General features: G+C 37.4%; 1 protein-coding gene across 1 annotated transcript; it reads right to left on the reverse strand.

Moving 5' to 3' along the window:
• Positions 1–9,818: 9,818 nt before the first annotated feature.
• LOC111895775 (uncharacterized) lies at positions 9,819–10,409 on the reverse strand. The gene is made up of 2 exons (XM_023891840.1): positions 10,181–10,409; positions 9,819–10,111 (listed from the first exon to the last, which is right to left on the reverse strand). The coding sequence occupies exons 1-2, from the start codon at positions 10,407–10,409 to the stop codon at positions 9,819–9,821; spliced, it is 522 nt and encodes a 173-aa protein (XP_023747608.1).
• Positions 10,410–23,495: the final 13,086 nt, after the last annotated feature.

Genomic DNA, 23,495 nt, shown 5'->3' on the forward strand with positions numbered 1-23,495 from the left:
AATAGGGCACATATCAATGCCAAAGTTCATCATATAAAAAATGTACAATGAGTACACCTACATGACTCTTAACAATAATGGCCTCGTAAAATGAGCTCATTGGAATACAAAGGCGATTCCATTTAAAAAAATACCCCTCATTGGTAGATAAGTCTTTATAGGAACCTGAAACACAATTTCTACACATGTCACAAAAATCAAGATTATCAGGATATTAACTACAAAATGCCTTGAATCCTTGTACATGTATCTTATTGGTTGTAACTACTAAATGACGTCGAATCAAGGCATTAGCAACCCAATTTTTTGAACCTGCTTATTACTTTATCATGAAGGGAAAAGGTTTGTAAGTATTCGACCGACTTAGCATGTCTTGCACTCAACTTGTGTTTCCCATTAATATAGTTCAATGCTTCATGATCATAAAACAATACAAACTCGTTTGGTAGTAAATAATGGCACCAAGTATCCAAACTTCAAACAATAACATAAAACTCTTTGTTATATATAGAATGCTTCTTCTTTGCACCAATCATTTTTTAAATAAATAAGGCTATTGGTCATTAATTTTGTCTATTAACTTCACTAAGTCCAACACCATATGCGTCACATTAAATCTGAAAAATGTCAGTAAAATTTAGTAATCCTAAAACGGGAGCTTGGGTTACCGTGGTATTCAAAACAAAAAAACACCATTTTAGCTTTGGGAGTCCACAAGAATTGACAAACCTTTAGATACTCGGTGATCAGGGAAATAAAACTGCTAAAGTTTCAATTGAAAGGATGATATAGCAATGCTAAACCATGGAAGCATTGAATGTCATGGAAAGTCTTTGGAGTAGGCCAATTAACGATAACCACAATCTTTTACTTGTCCATCTTCCTTACCCTGATATTCTAAGGAAGTAACTTCATGAACAGAAAATGACATTTCTTCCATTGGCATATAACTTTTGCTCACATAAAACTGAGAAAACCTATCAAATGTGAGAGAGATGCTCTTCAAAATTTTTACTAAAAATCAAAATATCATCAAAGTAAACTATTAAAATCACATAATAAATTATTTAAAAAACTAGTTTATGAGGTGCATAAATTTTCTTGGGGAAATTGATAATCCAAATACCATGACCATCCACTCGTATAACCTATCACGAGTCTTAAAAAGTTGTATTCCATTCGTCACATGGTCTCATTCAAATCTAGTGGTATCGACTTATTAAATCGATCATTGAGAACACTGGCGCAACATGTAATTGGTCTAACAGATCATCTAACTGAGGAGTAGGAAAACGATATTCGATCGTTTTCTTATTAACAACTTGAAAATCGATACACATATGAAACGCCCCGCTATGCTTTGGAACCAATAAAGTTGGAACAACACAGAGACTCATAATTTTCGGAATCAAGCCATTCTCTAATCATTATGAAACTTGTCGTTGAAGTTCTAGATACTCTTTTGAGTTAATTCGATAGGTTGCCTTGTTTAAAATGGGAGACCCTGAGATAATGCCAATATAATGTTGGATATCTCTTAAGAGTGGTAATCCAGGTGGGATCCCTTCTTGCAAAATATCCGTAAATTTATCGACCAAAGGTTGGACTGCAGCCAGATTTCGCCTGCCCAATTCCTTCTCTTCTGCCACCACCAAAACAACATAAATGAACTATTAGTCGCTACCACCTTAAAATCAGCGTGCTTCAGAAACAACATAGTCTCTTTTTCTTGAACCCCACGTGTTTCCAGTGGAACCCACGTGATGTTCACCCTATCCTTTCGAAACCCTTCATGTATTGTACGCCTATTAAACTGTCATGGTCTTCATTACAAAATGTGGCATGCATCCATAGGAATAACTTCATTGTAACGTCCCAAATTTAAAAAAAAAAATCATTTTTAATAATAAGAAGATCATCCAAATTTAAATCAAGATAGATAAAAATCGAAAGTAAAAGTTAGACAATTCCAAAATCCGAATATCAGAGTAACAAAGATATAAAGTTATAAGGTAAGGAAATCTTCAATGGATGTTGTAACATCATTGAATTTGCAAGGTATTTTCGAATCCTCCCATTTATTTTTAATTTTCATTTTAGCCCTTGGGTTTGGAAGGATAGAGCCATGAGTTTCCCTAATGGATAACATTGCAATTTTGGACCAAGATAGAGTACGTTGTGCGTACATAAGCGTACACTGAGCATACTAGGCGTGCCCTAGTATGCTGGGTGTACTTGTGTCAGATGAAAACCCTAATATATAGGGTTTGAATGCTATATAAATGTCCTTATGAGCTCATAACCCTCTATCATTTCAACCTCCATAGCTTTGAGTCGTTTTACCCAAACCCTAACCCCTCTCTTGAGTGTGTGAGCTAAAAGTGTGTGTTTTGAGTAGTTGAAGAAGAAGGTATTGCATCAAGGAGTTGGAAAAGTGAGACAATCTTGTAGATCGGAGGTTATTTTGTACTATAGAAGCTTCGGGAGGTAAAAAGATCCTTCCTTTATATTTACATGATATAGATCTTGCCTTAATAGCTTTATGATACCTTTCTTGTCCTAAAAAGTCCCAAGTTTGTGCATGATGTATTTTGGACGTGTTAAACTCTCCTTTTAGAACCTCGAAAGGGTTCTATATGATAAAAATGATGTGCCAATGGCTAAAAGTGTTCCATGCATGTAGTAGAAAGGTCTTAATGGGTTAAGAACATGTATTAAGGGCTTTTTGGACGCCCAAACTCTTAAAGTTTGAGACTTTATGGTTATGAGGTTCGTTTTGTTCATGGATCTAGAATTTGGGCTCAAGTGCTTAAGCCATTAAGCACTTATTAAGGTTTTGGAAAACTTGTGTACGCCCCACATAAGTTTTGTACAGCCAGCGTACTAAGTCAACCACCCCAATGGTAGTCAACGCAAGACGGAGTACGCCCAACGTACGCCCTCTGATGGGCTTTTGACGATTTGGGCTTCGGGATTGGACCAGTTTGACTTGGGCCTTGCTGGAATTTTTGAATAGGTGTGTTTTGGGCTAGTTTTGGTAATAGATCTTAAGATGAGGCCCAATTAGGGAGTTGGGCCCAACTTGGAAAATTAGGCCAATTATGGGCCGTGTATATTAGGCTTTTGGATTAAGAAATTGGAATTGGGCCTTGGCCCAACTTAAGGAAAGGATAAAATGTACTATTACTCTATGTTTGGGCCCTTAGTCAAGGTTGATATTCCAATTGTTGATCGGTGTTCATTTTATTGTAATAGTTTGAGATTTTTGATGAGTCAGTAACCGAGGGTATTCACCTCAGTTCATCATTGTGATGTGAGTCTTCTCACTATACGAACATGGTCGAAGGCACCAATGCCGACCCTTTTAGGGTTGTTATCCTGGTTATTGCATGATGCTGCGTTGGTATTTTGGGGGAACTCAGTAGGCTTCGGGCTTACAGTTTTGAATTTTGTTTTAGGTACTTCGGATGATCGCAGGAAGGCGAAGGCTTGATCGTGCACATCCTCGCATTTTATTATTTTGATTTTTGGGATACTCTGATATGAAACGATTTTGAAAACAATTTGTAATTAAATGGTGTTTTTGAATGTTTGAAAAAGTTTTAAGTTTTCATGAATTTTATGGATGTTACAAGTTGGTATCAAAGCCATGGTTTGACTGAATTGGAGGAACACTCATGTAAATCCAGTCTCACACTAAGGAAAAGATTTTAAAAATGATTTTCAAATGGTTTTCAAAATATTAAAGGAGGATGCGATGTGTACAATCAATCAGAGCCAGTAAGTAGACCTCAAAATACCATACGGATATTTGATATTGTGATATGTTAGAACATCATGATAGTGATAGGCTATGGATCTTCAGGGATTGCATGATAGAATTGCCTGATTATATGATGCCTGACAGCCTAGGGTTTTCCTTATATGAAATTGACATCATTATTGTAGTTGCTTAGTGTATGCATCATAGTTGTACATAATTAACATCTTATAGCCTGAGAATGTTTGGTTTGGCCTTATTTCATGTTCTTGTTTGATGAAGGCTCAAAGTCCAAGCATCGAAGTTATGCTTGCAATCTTTCAGATTTCGTTAGTCGAGTAAGTTATAGTTACTCTTAACTATATATTTGTATACATTCATAATGGTTGTTATGAACTCAGTAAGTATAAGAATAATCATCAATTCCAATTAAAGGGATGGACTAACTGATGATATCCTTCAAAAAATGAGTTAGGGGAAGATAATCATGACACAATGTGTGATTAAATTTTTTCATAGATAGGTATAATTATAAGGGATAAGCTAATTGAGGATATCCTTCATAGAATCAGTTAGAGGTAAGGCCATCGTGACAGTGTTGTGATTAGGCTTCCCTTGATCATGACATGATGTGTGATCATTCGTCCTTAGTATATATTACGATTCATGTGATTATGTGAATTTATATACTATTTGGAGGTATAAGATTAATATAATGGGCAAGTGATGTGGAGGCTTACTAAGCATTTTTGCTTACCGATTGTTTATTAATATTATCTAGAATTATCAATGAAGAAGACAAAATGAACGCAATAGTATCTACATAACAAGTTTAAATTACTTTGAAAATTCAAAGTCTTCTGCTATAACTTTGGAATGAATGATTCTCATGACTTAACGTTTTATTATTTGATTTAAATTAGGACCAAAGAGAAGTTTTATTTTTTTTTTTCTATAAAAGAATTAGGGTCTTACAAGTTGGTATCAAATCCTTAGTTTAAGATATTTGGACATACACTAGTCTGTATCTGAACTGAAACCGAGGTTCGGAATTTTCTAAGTTGTTGAAATTTTCAAGCATTCAAACCTTTCAAAATTTCCAAGGTTTTCAAAATTTTCAATTTCTTCAAAATTTCCAAGGTTTTCAAAATTTTCAATTTCTTCAAAATTTTCAAAGTCTTTAATTTTTACGGAATTTTCCAGTTTTTTAGAAGATTCGAAAATTTTCAAAGAAAATTAACTAGGTTAAGAATATTCTCCTATAACCTAATTTATTTAAAAAAAATGCAGGATGAGCAGTTAGCCAGAGTTCTTTAACAATTCAAAAACCATGATAAAGTTTTTCATTTTTAAACAAGAGTTACAGCCAACAAATTGTTCCAAAAACCATCACATAGTAACAATGTCAAATCATCATAGTACAATATCAAAAAGTGCAAAAAATAGTGAGAGGAGAATGTTGTGCCATCATGTCGGACCCTTCCCTTAGTACCAGAAGTACCTGAAACCATAATATAAATTGTAAGCAAAAGCTTAGTGTGCTTCCCAAAAGTACTACATACCAAACATAAATAAGTTAGTGTTATGGGACAGGGGCTAGATCCTGGCCTTTCATACAAATGTCACCAGCCACATCCTGGTCTATCAGACAATTTCCAGGGGCCAAATCTTAGTCTTTCATACACATATAAAAAATATAGCTAGAATCCTATATCACAAATAATGGGCCAGCCTTAGTGCCTTCGACTCATCGATACATTGAGAAAACTCACGTCAGTCCGCTGATAAATAACTACATTATCGGATATAGAACCAGAAGATCCCACACTAAGCATAAACAAATAACCCTAATCAAAGTTAGGTCATAAACCATAACCGTGATTCTAAATCCTAAACCCAAACTCCTAGGATAAAAGGCCATTTTACACATCCCATAATGGGCCTAACCAAACTTGGCCCGATACACCACAATGGCCTACAAGACCCATAAATTCCCAACTTATACAACTTATGGTCCGATAAAAAAATTATGAGCCCCATTTATACTTTAACCATTCCCAAGCCCAAAAACTAACTAAGGGTCGAAAGTCCAAAGCCCAACCGATGACCAAAATCCACTGTGAGGCGTACACTCTACATATGCATTGTACGCTTGGCGTACGCAACCGTTCGCCAGTACGTGCAACGTACCACTTTGTATGCCAAGTGTACTAGGTTGCTTTCCACCATATGACATTTAGTGCTTAATCCATTCAGCCATTCAGTCAAACTTTTAGATCATGTCCATTTTAGGGTTCTAATGTGTAAAGTTGGCAACTTTAACCGTTAACATGTCTTAATGGAACCCAACATCCAATATTTGTCCAACAATGCTCATAATAAGGCCTCAATCTCATGCATGGACCTATCATAACCATCAAGATGACATTTTTATGCATCAAGATCAACTAAAATGCTGAAACCTAACATATCTAACTCCTGGAGTTGCTCAAACTCACAAGGAGAACCCATGGGACCAAATAAAACTCACTAACAACCCTAAAATCAAACTATCATAAGGAATCATCAAGGTAAGAATTTATACCTTCTCTAGCTCCTAAAGTTGATGAAGACTCTAGATCTAAAAGCTCAAGCTCAAAAAAATGCTTGGTCTCCACGCTCCTTCTTCTTGTTACACAAAAAATGCCCAAAAATCACTTCCAAAGCTCAAGAACTCTCAAAGCATGAATTAGGGTTTCAATGGGACGAAATGAACATCAGAGGCTAATGAGGGTAGGTGTCCAAAGTCCATAATGATGTTTAAATAGGGTTCAAACCCTAAAAATTTGGGTTTAAACCAGGCAGACGTACACCCTGCGTAAACCACGTACGCCCAATGTGTGTGGTTAACCCACTTCAACCAAAGCGATCTCGTACACTAAGCATACCCAACTGTACGCCCAACGTACGAGGGACCAAATTTTCCAAAAAATCTCAAACTTAAGGGACCAAATAGTAGAAAATGGAATCGGATGTTACGAGTCTCCCCCACTTGAATTACACTTCGTCCTCAAAGTCTTCAGGTGCAAACAAGTCTGGATAGTGCTCCCTCATCTTGCCCTCCGGCTCCCACGTGCACTCGAAGCCCTTCCAGTGCTACCATTGCACCTTCACCAGATTCACCACCTTATTGCACAGAGTCTTAGTTTTCCTATCGAGAATCGCAGTTGGCCTCTCCATATAATTCCGACACTTATCCACCTAGATATCATCCAACGAAATCACTGTTGAATCATCGGCTACACACTTCTGCAATTGAGACATGTTGAAAGAGTTATGGATCTGACTGAGCTCATCTGGAAAATCCAGCCGGTATGCAAACCTGCCTACCCAGGCAATAACCTTGAAAGGACTAATAAACTAGGGGGCTTAACTTTCCCCACTTTCGAAACCGGATGATACCTTTCCAAGGTGATACCTTCAGCAACACTAGGTCCCCTACCTGAAACTCGAGATCCGAACATCGTCGATGAGAATAACTCTTATGTCGGCTCTACACGACCCGTAACCTGTCGCGCACCTGCTGAATCAACCTTTTGGTCTTAAGTACCACCTCGGTTCTTCCCTTGACCCGATGACCAACCTCGCCCCAACAAACCAGGGTCTTGCACCTCCTCCAATACAATATCTCAAATGGTGGTCGATCAATACTGGCATGATAACTGTTGTTGTATGAGAACTTGGCCAATGGAATGTAATTATCCCAACTCCCACTAAAATCCAACACACAAGACCGAAGCATATCCTCAAGCGTCTGGATCATCCGCTCACTCTGGCCATCGGTCTGAGAGTGGTATATTGTACTAAAGTGCAACTAAGTACCTAGCTCCTCATCAAACTTCCTCTAAAACCTAGAAGTGAAACAAACATACAGATTTGAGACCACCAAGACTGGCACCCCGTGCCGAACTACCACCTTCCGGACATAAATATCACCTAGATTCTCTGTGGATATGCTCTCGACAATCGGAATAAAATGCGCACTATTGCTCAATCTACCCATGATGACCCAAATAGAATCAACACCATGTGTCGTTCTTGGCAATTTTGTGCTGAAGTCCATAATGATCTCTTCCCGCTTCCATATGGGAATGGGTAAAGGCTGCATCTTGATGGTTTTCTGATGCTTGACCTTCATTTTCCTACAAGTCAGACATCGCTCAACAAACCAAGCTATTTCCCTTTTCATACAGTGCCACCAATAACTCAACCTCAAATATTTGTACATCTTTGTGGCCCCCGTAAAAATAGAAAATTTTGACGTGTGCACCTCCTCCATAATCGCGTGTCTCACCCCACCTGATGTCGGAACTCAAACTCTACCACACTGAGTCAACAATGCATGTCTTTCCCTAGCAAAAAAAGGAATTTTCCCCTGATCCACTCGATCTTCTAATTCTCCTTTTTCAAACCCTTCACCTAAGCTTCCTTGATCAAATGTAACTGAGCCGAGGTGACAACCATCCTCAAGAAAACATCTCTGATAGGAGTATTTTCCGCCTTGCAGCTCAAAGCATCGCCCATGACATTGGCCTTCCCAAGGTGGGCTAGGATCTTACGATCGTAATCCTTTACCACATCCAGGCATCTTCGTTGTCTCATATTTAAATTTTGTTGGTCCATCAAATACCTCAAACTATTATGGTCAGTGTAGATAGTACACTGTACCCCATACAGATAGTGCCTGCAGATCTTGAAGGCAAAGACCATAGTCCCTAACTCTAAATCATGTGTAGGGTAGTTCGCTTCATCAGGCTTCAGTTGCACCAAAGCATAAGCAATCACGTGACCCTTATTTAGAAGAACAACTCCAAAACCAAAAATAGAGGCATCGCAGTAAACCACGAACTCATCAAAACCCTCAGACAATGCAAGAATTGAGGCCTTACACATTCTTTGATTTAGAGTCTCAAAAGCCAACTGCTGATCAGTCCCCCATCAAAAGGTCACATTCTTCTTTGTCAAATGGATCAAAGGCACAACAATCTTGGAGAAATCGTGAATAAATCTTCGATTATACCCCGTGAGACCTAAGAAACTCCGAATATCATATGTAGTCCTAGGAACCTCCCAATGTATCACAGCCTCGATCTTGTCCGGGTCAAACAAGATTCCCTTCTGGTTGACAATGTGCCCCAGAAACTACACCACGCGCAACCAAAACTTACATTTCGAGAATTTGGCATATAGCCTTTCCCTCCTCAGGGTCTCCGACACCTCTTGCAAATTTTGCTCGTGCTACTCCTTGGTCTTGGAGTAGACCAGAATATCATCAATGAAAATAATCACATACTGATTCATCATCGGCCTACAGACCCGGTTCATGAGATATAAGAACGCTTCTTGTGCATTGGTGATCCCGGAAGGCATCGCCATGAATTCGTAATGACCCTAACGAGTCCTAAAGGTTATTTTCTGCCCATCCTCATCCCAGACTCTCATCTAGTGGTATCATGAACGCAAATCAATAAACAAAGATGCACCCTAAAGCTGGTCAAACAAATAGGAAGTGGGTAATGGTTCTTCACCCTTAGCTTATTCAACTCCTGATAGTCAATGCACATTCTATGCAAACTGTCTTTCTTCTTCACAAATAGGATATGTGCTCCGCACGGAGAACTACTCGGATGAATAAAACCCTTTTCTAGCAGCTCCAACAACTGCATAGACAACCGCTGCATCTCAGGTGGTGCCAGACGATACGACACCTTGGCTATCAGATCTGCGCCATGTACCAAATCAATTCGAAACTTAACCTACCTCTCAGGTAGCACTCGATTCAAATCCTCGGGGAAAACATCAGGAAAATCTCGAACAATAGGTACCCTGATCAACTCGGCAGTTTTCTTAACCCACGTGTCATAAACATAAGAGAAGAACCTAGAACAACCCTGTTGCAGATATCTCCTGGACCTCGCAGCTGAATAGAGAGCTGGACCATGCAAAGCTCTCTTACCAGTAATAACTAGTTCTCCCCAACTTGGGGTTTGAACTCCCACCAGCTATAGCTCGCAATCAATCACGGCCGAATTAGGGCCCAACCAATCCCTCCCAATGATAACCTTTTCATTCCTCTGAAGGTAACCGGAACCAAATCAATAGAGAACCTCTCGCTAAACACGCTCATGACACACCCATGGAAAACCCTCGAAGAACTCTCGGTACGATCATCTACAATCTCCACCTCTAAAGGGGAACTTAAAGTCCACGGAGTGTCTCGAAACCTCTTGTTGAGCACAAGAGATACAAAGGATTGGGTAGCCCCTGAATCGAATAGAACATGAGCATACACACCATTGACCAAAAAGTTCCCTATACAAGACCATAATAAACATAAGCATAAACAAATAAAGAAATAAAAGATAGGGTTTAAACATATACCTGTAACTACATTCGGTGCTGCACGGGCCTCATCGATGGTCAACTGAAAAGCCCTGCTCTTCACCACAGGAGCCTCCGCCTTGCCCTGGTGGCCATTGGTAATCCTCAAGGTGGTGGGTGCAGGCGCCACCATTGGTCCCCCAGACAACCTCGATAAATCAGCCTTTTTATGGCCGATCTGATTGCAATGAAAGCAAATCAAAGCCCTGTTAGGGCAATCCCTGCTCATGTTGCTCAATTGGCTACAGTTAAAACATTATGAACCTACTGATCTACAAGGTGCAATATGTAGCTTGTGGTAATTGGTACAACGGCCCCGGCCCTGCTGGCATCTGGAGTGGGTATCGGAGGCCTTGGTTCTTTGATCTTGACCCATAGCTATCTACATCTGCTCTAGATTCCACTTAGTCCAGAGCTCCAACTCAATCTCCCAATCGCGGGCCTTCTCAATCATATCATTTGGGTTTTTGCACCCCAAGAAGCCCACGACCTCTCTGATATCACCCCTCAGTGTATCATGATGTCTCGTGTTCCTCATCTCCTCACCCGCAGCGTACTATGGGACCTACAATTATCTCTCTCTGAATTTGGCGGTAATCTCCGCCACAGTCTCTGTTAGGGATGAGAATTTGGCCCGAAAACCCGAACCGAATCGATTCGAACCGAATTAGACCCGAATAAGCAATTCGATTCAGTTTTCGGGTAATTAAATAAGGCTTATTCGATTTTCGGGTTATTCGGTCCGGGTTACCCGAATAAGGGCTTATTCGGTCCAAATGGACCGAACCGAATATGAAAAGTTATATATTTTTTTCCATCTGCACGACTGCTTATTCGGTCTTATGTTCTATCAATCGTTACCCAAAATACCCACGTAATGTTTAATGTTTAACTTATATACTTATAGATAGTTTTTTAGGTGTTTTGGATGTTTAATGTTTAGTGTTTAATATGTTGCTTAATAACTATATTTTAAGATTGTGGTGGTTGGATTTTATATTTTATATATCAAGAATAGTTAATCCGTGTTGTTCGTGTTTATCATAAGCTACAAAAGTCATACAAAATACAATATTTTTAATCACATTGTAAATGTTATTTGGGTTATTCAGGTTATTCGGCTCCTTAATCATCTTGTAAATGTTATTTGGGTTATTCGGGTCGGAACCGAACCGAACCCGTATTGCTTATTTGGTTCGGTTTTCGGTTCATACAATTACCCTTATTCGGTTTTTGGTTTATTCGGGTTCGGGTCGGTTCGGTTCGGTTCCGACCCGAATAACATCCCTAATCTCTGTAGTTTGGTGAGGGTCCTGAAACTCCTTCGCCAGCTGCTGCACCTCGATAGTTGGTGCAAACTCCCTTCCTTGATTGTACCGAAAATCACAGGGGTAACTTCATGAATTCCACGAGTAACCTCGGCTGCAACAACCTCTCACCAATCGGTTCTGAGCCAAAGCCACAACATGGAGCAGATCAAGAACCAGTACCTCCCAATACCAAACGAGTGATCACTATCCTCAATCTGAAACACAAAAATATAAACAATCAACAAACACTTAAGGGAAACTCGCAACACAAAGGTACCCTTAGAGTCCATAGGTCTATTCTTGTCTCACGTATAGGTCCTGCGCTTCCAGTAGTACGGGCCTAATACTACCTTCCACACCTACCTGTACCTTCCTCATGGTCAATCCAAATTCCTCTAATTTACTACACTACAACCATAAACAAAGCTTATGCTACAAAACATACACATCCTAGACACTTCCATGAACTCTCAACTCTCACCCCTCGCACTAGCAAGAACTTGAATCCACCCTGCCGGTTGCCTTATGCATACAAGTTGTACACAAAGTTTGATCACATACACTGTCGAATGAAGATTCTACCCAAAGTCCACAACCAAACTAGGAATAGGAAATGAGACTAAATCGATCATTCTAGGGTTATACAATCCTAATCATATACAACTTTAAAAGCATACACTTAGCAAATAATTGAGCTGATATTAATTCAAAGTAATACATGACATCAAGTTCTATTGAGCTGTAAGGCATCACACAAATTTGGAAATTCTATCATATGATTCCTGAAGGTATCCTTAGCCCTAATCTACAATGCAGTTCACATATCAAGCATACTAATCACAATACATAAGTATGGGCAACTTGAGAAACACTTACTTGAGCTTGGCTGATTGCATGCATTGGACTCCTCTTTTTACTTAAAAAAAAATCTTTTTCAAAAATTCAATTTCTATTTCTTTTGAACAGATTATCATTTCCTTAGTTTGAGTTATGACACACCTGAGAGTGTGTCTGAATCCCTCAAACCAAGGCTCTGATACCAACTTGTAACAACCCAAAAACCATAATAATTTTTTTTAATTTTAAACAAGAGTTACAACCATCAAATTGTTCCGAAAAATATCACATAGGAACAATTTCAAATCATTAGAGTACAATATAAAAAAGTATAGAAAATAGTGAGGGGAGAATGTTGTGTCATCATGTTGGGCCCTTCCCCTTAGTACCGGAAGTACCTGAAACCATAATATAAACTATATGCAAAATCTTAGTGAGTTTCCCCAAAGTACCAAATACCAAACATAAATAAGTTAACGTTGTGGTCCAAATCATAGTCTTACAAGTAATTTACTGCCGAGGGCCAAATCTCGGTCCTCCATACGGGTGCCAGGGGCCAGATCCTGGTCTTTCATACATATGCTAGGGACCATATCCTGGTCTTTCATATAGTTTCCAGGGGCTAAATCTTGGTACTTCATACACATATCACAAATATAGCTAGCATCCTATATCACAAATAATGGGCCGACCTCGTTGCGTTTAACCCATCAATACAGTGAGAAAACTGTTGGATTAGTGTCTAAGTCCATAACTATTTTGGTATGTACTTGACCCGATGGTGCATGGTCCTTTTGGGTTGCCTTCACCAAAGCAACTTGAGTGGAGAAATAATAGAGAATGAGGTTATTATGATTTATTAATATGTTATAAGAATAATATATTAAAGGAGAAATCATATTTGTTTAATTAATATTGGTCAATAATTAATTAAGAATTAATTTTGTGATCAAATGTAATTAATTAAACTAGAGGGGCTGAATTGTAATTATGTGATAGTTGCAATATAGGGCAATGGTTATCCTTGTTGAAGGATGGACGAATTCAAGGATAAGGATATCCTTAAAATCGTTCAAGGTCCAAGAGATAGGGATTTTCAAGGCTTATCTTATGGTTGCTTGATGGGCAAGTAACTAGATAAGGATAAGGACTGAAACCCTAATCCCAACCCTATATAAAGACCCCTAAGGCCTTAGGATTTCGTGCACTTGATCCCTAGAGCATCTAGAGACGAATTCTTATACCTCTCCTATTTCATTATACCTTCTCCATTTGCTCTTGGTGTTTGTAAGCCATTAGAGGAGTGACACTTGTGACTCTAAGCCTTCCAAAGTCAATTCAAAGGATGAATTGGGATTGTTATTGCTACATAACAATCAAAGTAATATCTTAAACCTAATTATATGTTAATATTGATTTCCATATGCTAGAATTAGGGTTTATAGTCTTGGATTCAAAGCATGTACAATAGAGAAACCTAGATCCAAACATTAGGGTTTGTATGAGCACATAGGATGTCTTATGACCAAAACCCATCAGTGGTATCAGAGCCTAGACTGGTTTCTATTGTATTGATGCATTATATGTTTGAAAAATTCGATTTTTTGGTTTCTGGAGGCTGGACTCGCCGAGTCCATAGCTGAACTCGCCGAGTCCATGCTGACTCGACAAGTCCATGCTTGACTCGACGAGTCAACTCGTCAGACAGGCGGATTTTCGGGATTTTTACCTATTATGACGTAGGATAATTGCCATAATTGTTTAAACTTAATAAAATTCGAATTTTGTTAATCCCTTATGATTATCCTTGTCAAAATAAAAGATTTTGGTCATCTAATTAGATAATTGTTACCTTATTTGATATATGTTAAGTTATGTAAATTATTTGATCATTATCTTGCAAGAATTTGAACTAGATCTAATTAGATAACCACCAATTATAGTTAATTGCCTTATTTGAATTATGTGATCTAGAATATTCTTGAAAAAGTTTGGAATAGTTTCAAATTAATCCCTTTAGGTTTTATAGTTTAAATTTGAACCCCAAAAGTTTTGTTGTTTTGAAATTTAAATAGTTGAAACCCTAATGTTTTGAAAAAGGTTTCAAAACTTGCCCTCAAGTTTTGGAATTTAAATTTTGATTAAATAGTTTAATTTTGATGCATATTTAAATTCTAAACCCTAATGTGTTGAAATGTTTCAAAACTTGCCCTCAAGTTTTGGAATTTAAAAGTTGATTAAAAGTTTAATTAGGAATGTTAAATTCTAAAACTCTAGTATTGTTTTGAAAAAGTTCACATCACACCCTTATGGTTTTATTAATTAATTAAGGTGTATAATTAAAAGAGTTTTAATAAATCCATAAAAGTTTAGGTTTACAATTTAATTGAATTAAAAGTATAATTGTTAAATTAGACCACCTAGTATTTTAAAAGTGTAAAATACACCCTATACTATATATAACATTAAAAGTCTAACATTATATATATGTATGAGTAAAAGTCAGTCTTACCGTTAGTAGGCCTCATTCACGAAGCAAGTCTATAGGGGGTGTTTAAGGAAATTGCCTATAAAATGGCGATTGAATGGGTATCCACTCTTACCCACCGCACTCTTGACTAGTGGAGGGTCGTTAGCCGAACGGGTAGGATAGGACGAAACCTTCCATTATAATTATAATGAATTATTAAAGTAACTAAATGTTTTCATAAAATTCCCAATCTTAGTTACTTAGGCAAAAGTGAATTGATGCAATTCCATGAAATTACACTTTGTGCCCTTGTGAAGACGTTAGTGGAGCGTGTGTGGTTTACCGGCACACAAAATGGTTCTAAGCAAAGGTAGCAAAGGGTGACTCAATGTTTGTCATAGTTCGGTGGAGTGTGTGTGGTTTACCGGCACATCGAATAGGTGACTGTAACATGTAAGGGCACCATGTAAATTTGCATGGTTATTCGCACCCGCTTTGTGATCCTCGGCATCCCAGTCACAAACAAGAGGGGCATATCGAGATTAAAACATGCCATTGAAATGTTCAATGAATCTCAAAGGATCTAGGAGTTTTCATAGATTTAAAACTTAAATTTATTTTTCGTTTTTCGTGGTGGAAATTAGTGAATCGTCATTCACTTACCTTCAAATGTTCTGCAATTAGGGTTACGACATCCCTCTCCCGAGTTGTAGAATATTGTGTTGGGTCCTAGCCTTAGTATTTCAATTGGGTGATTTACTAAGGACTCAATTTATCAACTAACTTGAATTTGTTTTTTCTCCCGTTTTGTAGATGTCAAAGTTCGACAAATATGGTCTTTCCAAATCCCGTGGAACAAGCATTCCACATGTAGATGGTATTCCACGATTCAATCGAGGAACGAGAAATCATGCTTCACTTCCTCCTCCTCCTCCTATTGTTCTCCCCAACCCACAAGATCGAAGAATTGAAAGGTTCAATATCACTAAAGCCCTATTGGAAATGAAACATGAAGATGGTAAACCCGTGTGTGCCTATGTTCTAGGAATGAAATCACACATTGATAGGTTGATAATATTGGGTGTGTCATTCCCGGATGAGTTGGCTGTGAATTGGGTTTTGTAGTCACTTCCTGAATCATATAATGAGTTAAAAGAAAGTATTATATGATGAATCATGACGACAACCTCATTGACCTAACTTACATGCTCATTGCTGCTGAATCAGAAATGATTTGGCGAAGCAATGGAGCGTATTTGTTGGAAAAGTCAACCGACCATGCTTCTGAGGACGTTCTAGGAGAACCAACCTGTGTTTACTGCCACAAGAAAATGCATTGGATACAAGTCTGCCCAAAGAGCCTGAAGAGTCCAGAAGATGGGAGAGTCAAAGAGTATGGCTGCGCTTCAGGTAAAATCCACTATCTAACTCCATTAAGTTCCTATTCATTAATTCTTAATACATAATGTAATAAGATTGCATTTGAATGTTTTACAGGATCGGTGAAAAGAAAGAAAGCTTGGTGAAAGAGCAAGATGAATCTAATCATAAGGAATGGATCTTGATCGCATGGACTTGAAGATTAGATTTTGATCTTAGATAGTTATGATAGAGTTGTTAGAAAATTTTCTTTTGAAATACATAGTTTTCAATGGATTTTGCATTGTAAGGACATATGTTTTCCGCTACTTTTATAAATAAAATAAATTTTCGTTTGACTTATTTATTTATTTGTTTATTTCCTTGCAATGAAATCGTTATGAAAATTGGTGTTTGCATATTTCTACAACAAATGGATATGATTCTTATGGAAAAGTCGAGAATTTACCAAATAGGGAGAGTTTTCTCATCGCCCAAGTTTCAATTGGACGGAAATTTGGAATCATGCAACTTGGTTGCACGATGAATGAGAAATTTCATATTTGGAAATTAGACTAATTCATTGACAAAGTGTCAAGTGAAGGACTAAGAGATCGAGCACACAATGTTGCGTGTTGATCAAGTCCACCATAAGAGTAACAATGATATTCGTCATGATTTACTAAAGGCTTAGTAAATATGATTATACTTACAAGATTAAGTGTAATTCTGAATTGATTAAAGGGTTTAGATCAATAGCAGAACGAATAAGAAGAATCAAGTAGGCAGAAAGATAAAAGTTTCTCCATTCTAAGAAGATGGGAGAGTACCTTTTATGCTTTATGATAGGTCTTAATGATTAAGAACTATATCTCAATTCATCCTCTAAGTGAGTCTTAGTACAATTGTATGTCTAAGAAGAGGAATCAAGAATTGAAGAAATGGTTAAATCAATAAGTCAATCATACTTCATTCCAATAACAAGTCTTAAAGTTAAGATTGTGATATTGAGTGAAAGGTATTAAGAAGGTTTGTAACTTTCATTAAATGTGGAAAGTTGTGATGTCTTGGATAAGACAAAGACCAACTAGGACCAATTTATGAAGTGTTTTGATAAAAGCTACACTAACTCCTGAATATTTGTTTGTCAAGAAATGGTTTTTGACAAGAGAATCTTATATGTCAAGGAGTCAGTGGGAGTCTTAATGGTCTTGAAAGGTTTCAAGAACAAATCAAATAAACCTTATCGATCATCACTAGCACACGAGTTGAGGTTTTGCAACCTATCGTGTTGACATTATTTTGATTCTGTGCCAATCCAATCGAGTTAATTATGCATGTGAGTTCTATGAGTTCTCATTTTGAACGCATAAAAGGCAAAGCACCTTAATCAATGAAAGGTACATTGATAGGAAAGGGTGAGCTGCTTAACTACTTGGAAGACATGGTGGGAGTTGTGCTACCATAAAGTCAAGAAATCGAGATCAAGAAAGCTCGGTCCATATGAGTTTGAATTTGTCGTAAACTTTAGTTTTAACAAATTCACATGGATAAGAACACATACACCGCTCAAATCTAAGTGTCATAAGATTTCCTCCTTCATGAAAATGATTGTGAAGAAATGCTTTCACTATGAGAGATTTTAAGAAGATAGTGATTGTAAAATTGCATTCTCAAATTCAATCATGGTTACGACATCCCTTTCCATAATTTGAATTGTGAGGTTTGGCAATTAGTCTTAATTGTTTAGACACACATATGAACTATCGAAGGAAAAGGTGTATAAGTTCAAGAAGCATTGATAAAGGATTATCAAAGCACTAAGTTTTAGAAACATGAACTTAAGAAATTCAATAAGTATTGTTTTCTGAAAGTTAAGATGTTTATGAATACATGTCGAAGCTAGTGGGAGAATAAGTGTTATGTTTTATAATAATCATCATGATAGTGGGAGCATAAATGTTATGATTGTATGATTATTAAGGAAAGTATTGCAAGGTTAGCAATATTAAGTATAGAAAAGAAGAGTCATACTTTGCAAAGTTGTAAGAGTTGAAAGGTTGTTTTGCTATAATTAAGGGAGAGAATATTATGCTTCATTTCAAATCTAAAGGATTAGGTTGAGAAATGTTAATAAATTTAGTCAAAGGTACATAGTGTGTTCTTAAAATTTCGATTATGATTACGGCATCCCTCTTCACAACTCGAATTTTGAGAACATAGCAAATAAAACATTATACGTCGTGTCCCATACGCTTCGGGTATAGGATCGATTGCAAATGCTTTAATGTTTGACCATTCTAAAATTTTCCAAATGTCAAGCGCATTTAGAGGGAAAAGGGACTAGAATTGGTTTTGACTAAAACAATTAAACAACTATTAAAGGACAACCCAAAGTTCGACGAGGATTGGTCGCTTGTGAGTAGTTGGAAGTATAGTATTGGAAAATATGGAAATTTTTCCATATTGGATGGACCGTATGGACATGATTACGAATAGATAAGATTATATTAAGAATGAGTTGTCATATGGAACATATGGAAGTGTGTCCATATTGGGAATTGAATATTGAGAAATCTATGACTAGATTAGAAACTTCTATGCAAAAGGATGTTCAAAGAATGTACTTTGAGTGAGAGACATCACGTCTATGGAATTGTCTTGTAACAATCTCCGATAGAGGACTTTGTAATATCATTGGCAATAGTCTTTGTGACTTTTGTGCAGTGACATTACGAAAGGATAGTTGCATAGAATGTTAGAATCTAGCATATTCTATAAGTAGCAAGAATTTGATATTCTTTGACTTATGAAAAACGGATTTGGAGTTGTGAAATGAGAAGGATTGGAAATGTGTTCAATGTGATCTATTTCACAAAGTAAGAACCATAGGTAAACATTGTGTGCATGCTAGGAGCATGGGACAAGTGTTGAAATTCAAGTAAGAAGTTGATTAACCGAAACGACAAATAATGAGTAATCGATATGGTGATAAATAAAAAGTGTTTTATTTATACTCAAAGGTTTGAGGCCATATGGGATTAGTATTATTCTTGTGTTTCACTTTGCATGTTTTGACTTCCAGAATAATTGAGTTTATTAAGAATAATCGAATTATTCGAACGGGCCGCAGTCGTTCATATGTTGGAAGTAGATATGAATGAAGACTGTCGTGAATTGGTGTATGGATTGTCTAAAGAGCATTAGACATAAGCAAATGTTTGCTGCAACGTTCATGAGTGCTTATGAATGTGATTTGAGCATTGGATTAGACCCACACTCACTTGGATCACTCCATGGATTGTATTACGAGTGATTGGTGAGACGATAACATCTTATATTCTTGAAACCGAGATGTGTGCGTTGTATCTTGCGAATCGGTTGCACATTGATAATATGTAAACGCACTAGTAACTTGGTGTTATAAAACATATTGTTGTGTGTGATTCGGTGCGTGAGTACAAGAAAGCATTGTATCAAAGTTTATCCGTTCCTTTTATCCAAAGTGGGATAAAAGCGATATCTTTGGGCCCCTCGATGGTTTAGTGATAACAAACGTAAATGCTCGGCCGGGCTAGGGCTAATTTGATTTGTTCAATTAGTCAGTCGTCATAAATCGGAAATCGAGATATAGTACAAAGAGAATGATTTGAAATCATATCTCATATGATATCTAGAATGGAGGAATATATGATCCCTTATCTAAGGACACGCGTATCTGATAGGATCAGAGTTGACAGCGGTTTTGGAAAGCTACGATTGCAGATCAGGATCTGAAGTCATACGCAAAATAGTTGTTAGACTTATCCAAGTGGGAGACTGTTGGATTAGTGTCTAAGTCCATAACTACTTTGGTATGTACTTGACTTGATGGTGCATGGTCCTTTTGGGTTGCCTTCACCAAAGCAACTTGAGTGGAGAAATAATAGAGAATGAGGTTATTATGATTTATTAATATGTTATAAGAATAATATATTAAAGGAGAAATCATATTTGTTTAATTAATATTGGTCAATAATTAATTAAGAATTAATTTTGTGATCAAATGTAATTAATTAAACTAGAGGGGCTGAATTGTAATTATGTGATAGTTGCAATATAGGGCAATGGCTATCCTTGTTGAAGGATGGACGAATTCAAGGATAAGGATATCCTTAAAATCGTTCAAGGTCCAAGAGATAGGGATTTTCAAGGCTTATCTTATGGTTGCTTGATGGGCAAGTAACTAGATAAGGATAAGGACTGAAACCCTAATCCCAACCCTATATAAAGACCCCTAAGGGCTTAGGATTTTGTGCACTTGATCCCTAGAGCATCTAGAGACGAATTCTTATACCTCTCCTATTTCTTTATACCTTCTCCATTTGCTCTTGGTGTTTGTAAGCCATTAGAGGAGTGACACTTGTGACTCTAAGCCTTCCAAAGTCAATTCAAAGGAGGAATTGGGATTGTTATTGCTACATAACAATCAAGGTAATATCTTAAACCTAATTATACGTTAATATTGATTTCCATATGCTAGAATTAGGGTTTATAGTCTTGGATTCAAAGCATGTACAATAGAGAAACCTAGATCCAAGCATTAGGGTTTGTATGAGCACATAGGATGTCTTATGACCAAAGACCATCAAAAACTTACCTCAGTCCACTGATAAATAACTAGATGCTCGGCTACAGAACCGGAAGATCCCAAACTAAACACAAACAAATAACCCAAATCAAAATTAGGTCATAAAACATAATCGTGGGTCTAAATACCAAACCCAAACTCTTAGGATAAAAGGCCATTTTACCCTTCCCATAATGGGCCTAACCAAACATAGCCCAATGCACAATAAGGGTCCAGAAGGCCCATAGAGGCCTGAATCATACAACTCAAGGTCCACTAAGAAAATTCGGAGGCGCATTCATACGTTAACCATTCCAAAGCCCAAAACGTAACTGAGTGTTGAAACATAAAAGTGACCCTCTTAAACTTGAAGAGATCCGAAGCCATCACAAGACCCACAATCAAGATCCCTACCGTAATCTAGAACCGCATTCGCAGTCGAAGTCATCAATCTTAGTTTTTAGTTTTATCTGTTATCTTATGTCTTTACACTTCTTTGTCCAGTGTACCTTGCATGGCCACATTAGAACAGATAGAACCTGTAACCTTCGAGACTCTATAAATACAGTTATCTTTCTGAATGAAAAACACATCTCTTGAATCTCATATCTTATCTGACTATCTTCTTGCTATCTCTTCTTCAAAATTTATGATCATAATCTCTCTTCGGAGTCTTAACTTAATCACTAAGTCTGATCTCTCTCACTAACTTGGTTTGATTGCAATCCTCGTTAAGAATCAACTTAAGTGTATACTTGATATAATACTTGTTGTCATTTATATTTCCTTATATTTCCATACTTAACTATCTAATTATCTAACTATATAACCTTTTAACTTATTATTGTTGAGCTTTATGATCCTTTGAGTTAAACTTTATTCCGTAATACTACTTGTACTAACGTTTGTTCAAGTGTGCTTTTCATGTTTTTCTCTAACTAATTGGTATCAGAGCCAAAGTGGTTGCTTTTTAAACAAAAACCCTGATTTTAAAAGGCCTTCTATATCAGTGAAGCTCATTTCTTAAAAAAAAAACAAAAAACTTTACAAAACAAGGAAATATGGCACAAGCATTATCTCTCAATGTTTACAACAGTGTTGGAGGTTCGAATAGAGCCCCAATATTAGTGGAAAACGATTATCATAACTGGTCTCAAAGAATGTAAAGATATCTAAGGAGACTTAGAAGAAATGTATGGAGATCTGTAGAAGAAGGACCTCATGTTCCAGTTCTTACCCCATTTGAAACCGACGACGCTCAAGTCAGACTAGGAGGAGGTCAACCAGCTATGAATCGTCCCACCAAAGATGATCTTGATAAGATGGAAAATGATGTTGTTGCATTTTATGAGATATCCTGTGGAGTAGCTCCTGACAACTTTGACATCATCATAAATTGCAAGTCAGCCAAAGAAATATGGGATGTTCTGAAGAACCTGTATGAAGGCTCAGAATAGGCTCAAGATGAGAAGCTCACAACTGTACTCAATTAATTCAACAACATCAAATCTCATGCTGGCAAAAGTTTGGAAGACTCCTTCAAAAGGTTCAACCTGATTTTCACAAAGTTATCAAATGATGGCACCATTCGAAGTAACCATGAGATAAATCTTCAATTTCTCAATGGTTTGGATAGACATTGTACTACGACTAAGATGATAGCCCAAGGAGATAGAAAAATTCACTCTTTATCTCTATACAAGCTCTATGGTGAATTACAAGCACAAGAATCAACCGTACTCAAAGAATGTGCTGACTTCGGAGGACCACTCACTCTTGTAGCACAAGCACCACATACTCAATCCTACTCTCCTGCGTATGAAAACCCTCCGCAGTCATACGAAGCTGACTCATAATACGATGATGAAGAGGAATTCCAAAAAGCCATTGCTCTAGTTATCCAACAATTCAACAGGCTACCACCCTCATCTTTTCGCAAAAATCAACAATTTAATAACATTCCCTTTAACCGCAACTTCAATCCTCAAAATAATCACTCTCGATATCCAAATAACCCTCACCCATCACCGCAACCTCAAAAAATTCAATCCAAAGAGGCACCGCAACCCGTCAAGAATAACTTTGGTACTTCAAATGAAGACAAATCTGATGTCATAATTTGTCACAAGTGCAACAAGGATAACCATTTTGCTAAAGATTGCAAATCCAATGTGGCGAAAGACAGAGCATTCTACCTTAGAATGGCTCAAGAAATGGAAGAAACGGAGAAAGCAAGGTCATACGTAGCCCAAGTCAAGAGAGACCATCAGGTGTGGTCATCCAGAGATGAGGATAAAGATGTCAAAAACATCAAGAGAAAAGGAAAGATCTGCATGATGGAAACTGCGGATGAGGTTGGGTCAACCAAGCTGGAAAATAACTACTGCTACATGGCTAAGGATTGAACTCTAAGCATCGTTGAACAAGTGTTATGGAAGGACCCGAGGTTCTTTTAAATTTTCCATCTTTTCCTTCGGATCGCAGTTCATCTCAATGTAGTCTGTCCCATTGCTTCTCATCAAATGTCCTTTGACTCAGACCTACTCTGCAGTAGTCCAATTGTCCATACCACAGACCACAGTTATGAGTTCAATAAACATTCAGCAAATCCATCATGAACCACCTATAGGAATCTTCGAGTATGGTCAATATTCCCAGAAACCTGAATCATCTAGTTCAGATGAGTCAAGCCCTCGTTTTCAAAAACAATCTAAGGACTCTAAGAAACCG

The sequence above is a fragment of the Lactuca sativa genome, chromosome 9 (genome assembly GCF_002870075.4).
Source record: "Lactuca sativa cultivar Salinas chromosome 9, Lsat_Salinas_v11, whole genome shotgun sequence".
Taxonomy (NCBI): domain Eukaryota; kingdom Viridiplantae; phylum Streptophyta; class Magnoliopsida; order Asterales; family Asteraceae; genus Lactuca; species Lactuca sativa.